We start from the raw sequence: 8881 nt of genomic DNA, 5'->3' as shown, positions 1-8881 counted from the left end.
TGAGTATATCCTATTCTTTCGGACGAAGGGGCATATGCTAGACTATGCTTTCGGAGGCAGACCAGACGTAGGATGTAGCGAAGTAAGAGGCCCGCCTGGGAGACTTTTATTCTGCGATCAAACTGTCAAATTGGAATGTTCACTCTGATGAGCGGGATCGGCAGAGTGACTGGACAAGGCCACACCAAATCAAGCCGTGTTCGAATCCGCCAATAGTTCTAGTTGTCGCGAATCATGAATGGCGTGACACGACGGCAAATCTTCGCGGTAGAAAAACGATGTACACACCTATGTGCTATATACACATGTGACTATGTCGGCAGTCCGCGCGAGGACTCGCATTGGCTCGACAACGGCGGAGATGTGCTCATCATTGGGCCACTGCTTTCTGGATCTTGGTTTGTAGGGTTCGTGCTCGCTGGCTGCTTGTAAGCGTGCTAGAGGGTGGACGTAGAGTCAAGTAGCAGCGCCGATGGTGGTAAACCGCTCTCAGTCGCTATTTCAAGGGCATTGCCATGGGTTTGGTCTCGCATGTGCGTTGTAACAACAAGGGGGATACCAGGTTCGGACCTTCCAGCGCTTGCAAGGCTTTTAGCAGGCTCTAAACCCGCACATCAAGGGCACCTTGGATGTGACATGGTTCAAATGGGTCACCATCGCACTGGTGAGGACCGCGAGGTGACTGTGCTAGGAGTTGGCCCCGTCCGGCGAGTAGGGACCGCAATCTGGTACTTACAAGCGAGCTGGAGATGCGCCGTTGCGAACAAACATCGAGCAATAGCTAGTTTTGGGCATTTGGACGTAATAGCGACGAAGAGTGATTGGCCTGGTCAAGTTAGGCGCTTCAAGTCGTACGTCGACCTTACAGACGCTTATACTAAGATCCAAGGTATATTCGTATTGCAACTTTGCAAGCACCCACCGTCTGTGCATATGCCATCAAGGTCATCAGCGATTGGAACGGCCTGTCCAACTCTGGCGCCTCCCTTGTCACTATCATGCACGGACATTTCCGTTACCCATCGATGAAGCAAACCCCCATGGCAAACCGCTCGTTGTTGCGATTGGAAGAAGGGTGGTAATCACCGCTGAATGGAATCCGACTCAAGAATGTTCCCTGTCTGGTCCCTGCACAAGAACGCGCACGCTCATGTCGGCATATGAACTTTTGCAAGTCTCACCTGAAGCTATAGAAGTGATGCCGGCGCTGTGCACGGTCCACGCTGTGCACGCTCCACACGAGAGTATGGCTTTATTTCTTACACCTCTTTAATGGCTAATATCTTTACAACTAGTGGTTACAATAAGGTGTTTAATAGCTCAAATTTATCGCATTAATTATATCTATCAGCTCTAAGCAGCTTGTAACTTCTGCCTTAATGTTATGCGTGTTAGAGGCTAAGAGGATTTAGCTGCCTTAGCACCCTTCCTCCGCAGTAAGGGCACCTTTAACACTACAATTAATACCGGTTTATCTACTACCTTCCTTCTGCAGCGCTTAGCTAGCGAGGCTATGCGAGCAGAGGCTCTAAGGTCGGTATTTAGCTATAAATTAGCCTTCTTCGTCTCTAGTAATAAAGCCTTCTTAGCCTTCTTCTGCACCGCTTTAGCCTGCCTGTCTACCTTAGCTTATATCCGCTGTTTAGCTCTTAGTTGCTTATCTACCTTCTTCTTAATCGCATTAGCTTCCTTCTGCTGCTTCTTAGTAGCCTTTAATTGCTCCTTTTTAGCGAGTTTAGCTATACTAGCCTTTAGTTTAGCTAGTAAATAGAATTAAGCTGCTAAACCGGAGGGGATTGTAAGCAGAGGCTTGCTACGCTGTCGTTTCTTCTTCTTATTCTTAAAGGATTTAGTAAGGCCATAGCACCGGCTCTTAAGGAGCTAATTCTTAGTCTGTAGGTAAAGGATCGTGTTGTTAAGCTTCTGTATTCTTCTCTTATCTATGTCCTTAACTGCCTCGATAACCACGTCCTTTACAAGGGCCCTAAGCTGTCGCTAATTGCTTAAAGAGATTACGGAGGTTGTAGTGTTAGATATGCTCGGTCTGCTCTTGCTAGTGTCCTTATTGCTCTCGTGCTCGCTCTTGTTACCCTCGCTCTTGTTGCCCTTGCTCTTGTTGCTCTTCTTGCCCTTATTATCCTTGCTCTTAACTTTAAACGCCTTTAACACTACGGTAGAATCGAGTAGTAACAAGCCTGTCTTCTTAAAGGCCTTGTAGATGTTAGTAATAGTAAACGCCTTCTAAAAAGCTAGCTAAAACAGACGCCAGAAATCACGCTTGCTAGTAGTAGAGCGACCTTCTAAGTAAAAGATTTCCTTCGAGAGGTTAATGCTATAGTAGGTAGCTAAAGGGCTAAAGAGACTAACATTAAGAGGCTAGAGCCGGTGTATTAAGTGCGGTAGAAACACAGCTACGAGGATCCGGTGCTATACGCAGAAGTTAAGGAACGGCATGTTAACATAAGAGCTATAGCTATTAATAATTAGCAGTCTGTAACCTCTACTAGCCTTCTCTCTTATTAGCGGCTCGAATACCTTCTTCATCTAGTGCAAGCTAAGGTTGTTGTTAGTCCAGCCGTTCGGTAAGGACGTAAAGAAGGCCTCGTAAATGTCCTCGAAGTCTTAAAGCTATAAGGACTAGATATTGCCTGTCTCTGCCTTATAAATAAGATACGGTAGAAGGAACGAGCTATTAGCACAGATATATGCTAGTAATGTTATCTACTCGCAGTTGCTATCCTGCATATGTCTAATAAATGCCTTGCTTATCTAGTACTCCTTTGTAAAGATCCTCCGGCTCTTTTAAAGTATGCTAACTATAAAGCCCTTCTCGTCTATGTTGTAGGTATTGTACGTCTTAATATTGTACTTCTTTAGCTTCTCTTCTAGCAGGTCGTAATAGGACTAATACTAATGCATAGAGTCTGCCTGCTTACGGTTCTTGTTAAGTAGATTGAGGTATTTAGAATTAATATTAGCGTGTCTACCGACGAAGGCAGAGATCTATTGCCGGCTCGGTAGGTGCTTTAATATGTCTTTAGCGAACGTGCGAACTATTGCCGGAGTCGGTAGAATGCCTCTGCGTATAAGTGTGTCGATATAGCCTACAAGGGTGCGTTCTTGTTAGTGTAAGAGAATTATGTTGTTCTCGTCGCGTCGAGCTCTCGAATCGTTAACCTTACGGTACTGCCTCGATAACGTGCTACGGTGGACGCTATGCCTCGTCGCGATTTCTGCAATATTCTTCACCTTCGCCGCTCTTAGCTCGTCTAACGCGTCGTCCATTAGAGCTATAGTTGTAGTATATTAATTCGTGGAAGTTTGATTGTTTTCATAGATTGTAACGTGTTACGAATTCGAGCGTGCACAGCGTGGACCGTGCACAGCGCCGGCATCACTTCTAGCACATATAAACCACGACTGCCTCTTCAAACGTAGATCTCACTTTGCATCTCATCAGCCTGAGTGTGACTTGTCTTCCACATCGTAGGGTGCACGACCAACGCCCTGCAACCACTTTCCCCTTGTCCGAAGATTCCTCTTCATCGTCTACAACCAGCTCTTCACGGAAGATCGAAGGTCAAGCCCTGCACCAACTCGTCTCCAACTGTCAAAGAGATCTGGCAATCCACCTTGATTACTGTCTTCGCAACCCTCGCGCTCTCCAGTCGCCTTCGAAGTTTCAACAGCCCACGATGCTCGGACTACTCATCATCTCTTCACTGCTGAGCAGTGTGTCTGCGATCTGTTGTTTGCCTTATCACGAAAGAACAACTACTGGCAACCCCGACCCGGCTCTATGCCCTACCACCATCAACGCCCGGTCTGGGAAAGAGACTCAATCCTTGTGGGCATGCGTAAGGACCAACTTCATCCCTCAGCCCTCGCGGGACGAATGCTGATATTCCTCTCAGTGCTACAGCCCCAAACGGAACGCTCAGCACTGCACCCACGATTACTCCCAGCGCTATGATCAGTCCCTACGGGATGGTCCACTTTACTGCCACTATGACAGCAATACGAACCCACAAATCGACGATGGGTTCTGGGCCTGCATTGCTAATCCAAACTGATCCATCTGGCTAAGGCGCATGGTTTGGTATTGCAAAGTCTGCACTTGAGCAAGGCGCGAAGTGGATGGAAGCGGAGTGTGACGGGATACGGGAATCGCTTTACTCTCTTCTCCTCTTTGTCCTCGATGAAAGAAAGCCCTCCGGCTTGATGGAAGTAGTTTTACGTCGGGTGATTTTGAACAGGCGTCGGGGTTCCGCTTGTGTGAAGCGAGCAAACAAAGGGTAATGCGACAATTCGAGTATCGTTTTCAAATACTTCAAGACCGTTTGTCATAGCAACAATGTCCATACTGCCTAACGCAGCTGACCGGCATAGGAGCGCGACCGGCGAAGGAGCCTGCTGGCCAGCCCCTCCCTCCCGCGCTACGCCTTTCGAGTACCTCGTAGTAATCTCGCAAGCACACAAGGGCAACAAAGTCGTAAGAGAGACTAATAACAGGCGAGAGGCGAGCGGGAGTTCGGGCTCCTTTGCCGGTCTCGCTCCTATGCCGGTCAGCTGCGTTAGTTACTGCGTACAAGCAGATTGGTACCGCTCATCCATCACGAAACCACCTCGGCGAGACACATGCAAGCCCAGCAAAACGTATCAAAGCAAACACGAAGCGCCTCTCCGTCACACAACCCATTCTGGCCATCCTGTCACCCATGCGCTGAGCGGGTTCGAGTGTGGGTTCCAAGATCGCCCCAGCGTTCCGAGCGTTGGCGTGAAACCGAAATCTGAGTTGCAGTACGCCGTGGGCTGAGACCTTGCCTTTGTCGTCAAGAAATCGGTATGTGTCGCCGCTCAGCTCACTGCATGCAAGTCTCACGTCGCCAGGTGAACGGCGAAAGTGAATGTTCGAATTCACGTCACTTCGACGCTAGTGCTGGCGCGGCTTTCCAGTGTCGTTTGCTACACTTCTTGATTCTCTTCTTGGACTTTCTTTTTCACCGCAATCCATCGACAACCTTGCGCCGAATTTCAAAACATGGCGGAACACATCGAGAAAGCTCAGGCGTCAGGCGATTTCCAGGAGCCTCCGCGCGTTCAGTACACGTTCGGGTCCACGATCAACACTGTGTCGCACACGGCCGGCGCAAAGAGTTCCCGTATGCGTCCTATACACAAGACGAATCCGCGCAAGTCGATTCGGCACGACGAATACGCGGATTCGTGGAACGACCGTCTTCTTGCGCTTCAACAGATCGTCCATGAACCAGCAGCGCAAGTTGGACTTCTTCATATCGAAGACCAGTCCCGCTTCGCAGTCCAGCCGCTACTCGATGCGCTCCTTTCCGTCGCACCCACGCCTCTCTCTTCATCGATTCGACGTCCTCAGCTTCCCCTTCAACGAGCATTCGTCTTCGCAGAGAAAGCAGCTGCGATCAAGCCAACACTGCCATTCACTCATCTCTCATCTCCACACCATCCGTCCGAGGTCCTCTCCATCACCGAAGCCCGCTCCTTCGTCGAAGACAAGATTCAGACGTCGTGCTCGCAGCTGCAGTCCTGGAACTCAACATTCAGCTTGAAGCCCTCGGAATTTCAGCTCCGCCTGTCCAAGCCAACTTTCTGGAAGCGTGTCGAGGTCCTCGTCGAACAATTACGAGTCGTCGCAGACTTCATGGAGACCGGCATCTCCGCGCAGGAACTCACCCTGGGTATGCTGTGGAACAAGATCGAGGTGCGCCAGATATTGGAGAAGACTGAACCGGTGTGGGATTCGTTGCGAGTCTTGGGGCTCGGATACCATGGATTGCGATTCAAGGATGGAGTTGGGAGGGAATTGTGGAGGATCGAGAAGGTGTTTAAGCGGTTCATGGAGTGCAGAAGTGTGGTGAAGAAGGGCGATGATAAGGGCGAACGGGCACAGATTGTTGGCACGAAGACAGTGGCCGTGGAGATGGAGTCTGAAAATCTGCCTCCTACGCAGGAGCGGCAGGACACGACTGACTTTGAGGCGACCGAATCGAAAGTCGACGTCATTGCCGTCAGCCTCAGCGAACAGTCCAGCGTCGGCGCATCGCAGACAGAGAAGGCAGAGGGAGAAACCACCACCCAGAGCGAAGTGCCGGCATGCGCTGCAAATGAAGGCCATGACCGACGCTGCCGAGGATGAGTCCGCAGGCCATCACGCAGCTCTCGAGGCTGAAGTGGACTCCGGATGGAACTCGGACTCAGAAGATGGCGGCGTTACTTTGGCATAGGCGGAGCGCAGTTGAGTGTTGTACATGCATTTGGCGTTTTGAGCGATTTAATTTCGAGCGTAAAGCGGCCGGGAGGTCTGCAGCGAGGTAATGAACGAAGAGACCGCATACAGGACGGAACAGTCTGAAGTCACCTTGGATCCGCATCTTGAATGACCTTGAGTGCACAAACCAAGTAACGAAAATTCCAGTTATTCTCTTGCAGTCATTTCTCATGCTCTCATCCAATATCGCTTGTATGGCCCTTTCGCGGCATGATTTGCCAAGTTGTCGTGGCTAGAGAGGAAGACGTATTTCAGGCGAACTGCCATGAGTATCCAGCATCCAGTAGCATCCAGTAGTATCCAGTAGCATTCAGTGTGTGCCAAGGACCGGGAACTGGCGCCGTCGTGTCCGCACAAGTGAATGTTGTCATTCACGTCGTCTGAGTCCACGCTAGCTATTTAGCGCACTTGCCAGGCTTGTCTGCCCCCCTTTCAAGTTCTTGCCTTCAACGCTTTCCATCCCCATCGCAAGGCTCCGACTACGCTGCGACTGCGCCAGACTTGAACCATGGCGGCTGCCAGAAAGAAGACAACGGCGACCTACCACACCATTCGCGAGCGCGACTCCGTGCGCAGCGAAGCAAAACTCCGCTTCAAGCCAAAGATGACGGTGCGCACGACTTCGCCGGCTGTGTCGAACGAGGATCTTCCATCGTGCGCAGACGAGACGCCCATACGCGGACCAGAAGACAATGATAAGGCGATCCCAGTAGTCTTCGAAGCCTTTCCCATCGCAGCGGATTTCAAAGGCCCTGCTGCTGCTGCCACTATCGTTCCTGAAGATTGCACAGGAAGTTCCACGTCACTCCGACCGGATCCACTCAAGCCGGCGCAGCTTAGCAAGCCTCTGCCCTCCATGCAGTCGGTGCTGGACGTTCCCCCTCATTTGACTGAGCGCCGAGCGACGACTCCAGTCCAGCGGGATCACCTTCCGCATCAATCGTCTGGCATGTCTCCAACGCCGTTCGTAGTTCAGCAGCCCTTCATCTTCGGGGCCAATCAAGTCTCCGTGCCACTCGCAGCCAGCAGTTCAGAACCACGATTGTGCTTCTTCGGCACCAACCAAGCGAACAACCTCGCTTCCACGCACGCAAAGACAAAATCAGAGCAGAATTTTGCGTTCGGATCCAGCAAATCGTGGGATCCACGCGCTTCTGCAATGGACACGAAGTCACCTTTTGACGCCTCTCCCGGCGGAAACCGCAAACTAGTCGCAGAGATAGTCCACAAGACATGGCTCCAACTGCAGACATGGCACGATATCTTTGGTCGGTGCAGCAGGGAATTCAATCTCCAACTGCAGACGGTGGAGGGTCGAGAAAAGGTGATGGACCTGATTGCTGGTCTGATGCATGTAGCGGACTATCTCAATGGTGGTACAACCGACTGGGGATATGCGCTCGGAGCTTTGTGGGTTGCCGGGGAAGCCGAAGAGATATTGAAGGAGGTCCATGATATTTCAGTGATTTTGAAAGATTTGGGAGTCGGCAAGTACGGAGTGCCGCTCAAGGAAGAAGCTGGCAAGGAGGTTATCAGAGTCGAAGAGGCGGTGAGAAGCTGCGCGGAGAATCGCAAGAGGTTGATGGATGTCCAGGCGAACGACAAGAAACGCTACCTTACGCGGCAGGCAACCTCCCATGTGGCACGGCTGGAATCCGGCCCAAAGGCCGGCCTGGAATCGAACAGCCTGGATGCGATGCGAGTACGCACGGAGAGTCACACGGATCTTGTGTTCGCACAAGCTCGACCACTTGATGGCAACGGGGAGTTCCGACTTCCTCCCCTCGCGAGCAACGAGCGGGAAATTCCGGGAAGGAGGTCTACTGGCGAGTCGGGCGATGATATGCTCGATGTTCCGGCTGATCTCGACGCCGCTTCTCACAAGCCCGAGGAACCTCGAACTGAGCAGAAAGCCTTCAAAGTCTCATACGCTGCACCAGAGTACTCGAGCGACAGCTCTAACGATGCGGAGGACTGGGAAGCGGAGATCTCGGATTCCGACTCAGAGGACGGCGGCGTGAAGTTGGTTTAACATGCCATTGCTTATGGAATATCGAAGTGCTCCATGAATATAACCTGGACAATTGGCATTGCGACATCGAGCACTCACGACTCAGAGGCCAGGTAGAAATAGCAAAATGGCGCGAGGCCTCCGTTGCCACTCATTACGTGGCCTTTGTCGTGAGCGCAATAAGTGGTACAGATCCATGACCCGTGGAGTCTCTCAAATCAGCCCTCTGGCCGTGTCATTCTGTAGGCTCCCTTGCTCGCCTGTTCCTTGGTGGTATCGTGGTTCTTTGTGCGTCTCTCTTCATGAACAGCACGTTCTCCGATGTCTGTCGCTAGAAACAGCTCCACGTGTTAGAAGAGAAGCCATCGACACCGAGGAAGACACGGATATCTGTCGAGAGCGGCGAGGTGCTGGTCAAGCGAATCTTCATCGCCATCTCGTGTGATCCGATCCAAGAAAAGTATGTAATACGCACGATAGCAGCGATCGGAAGGTGAGGTAGTAAAGGTAGAAAGTTGGTAGACCTAATGGAAGGTACACCTCCTTGCCTACGATGGCGCTAACAC

The 8881-nt window shown here is 51.2% G+C and overlaps 3 protein-coding genes across 3 annotated transcripts; all 3 read left to right on the top strand.

Moving 5' to 3' along the window:
• Positions 1-3695: 3695 nt before the first annotated feature.
• MYCGRDRAFT_92365 (uncharacterized protein) lies at positions 3696-4073 on the top strand (the record flags this gene model as incomplete). The annotated part of the gene is made up of 2 exons (XM_003853483.1): positions 3696-3857; positions 3915-4073. 2 exons carry the CDS (start codon positions 3696-3698, stop codon positions 4071-4073), a joined length of 321 nt encoding a protein of 106 aa, XP_003853531.1.
• Positions 4074-5041: 968 nt separating this feature from the next.
• MYCGRDRAFT_92364 (uncharacterized protein) lies at positions 5042-6172 on the top strand (the record flags this gene model as incomplete). The annotated part of the gene is made up of 1 exon (XM_003853484.1): positions 5042-6172. The coding sequence occupies one exon, from the start codon at positions 5042-5044 to the stop codon at positions 6170-6172; it is 1131 nt and encodes a 376-aa protein (XP_003853532.1).
• A 640-nt stretch (positions 6173-6812) lies between these two features.
• Positions 6813-8336, top strand: MYCGRDRAFT_92363 (uncharacterized protein; the record flags this gene model as incomplete). The annotated part of the gene is made up of 1 exon (XM_003853485.1): positions 6813-8336. One exon carries the CDS (start codon positions 6813-6815, stop codon positions 8334-8336), a length of 1524 nt encoding a protein of 507 aa, XP_003853533.1.
• Between the last annotated feature and the right edge of the window lie 545 nt (positions 8337-8881).

The sequence above is a fragment of the Zymoseptoria tritici genome, chromosome 4 (genome assembly GCF_000219625.1).
Source record: "Zymoseptoria tritici IPO323 chromosome 4, whole genome shotgun sequence".
NCBI classification, from domain to species: domain Eukaryota; kingdom Fungi; phylum Ascomycota; class Dothideomycetes; order Mycosphaerellales; family Mycosphaerellaceae; genus Zymoseptoria; species Zymoseptoria tritici.
Note: the sequence above shows the minus strand (reverse complement) of the source record. Positions and strands in the feature narration are given on the sequence as shown.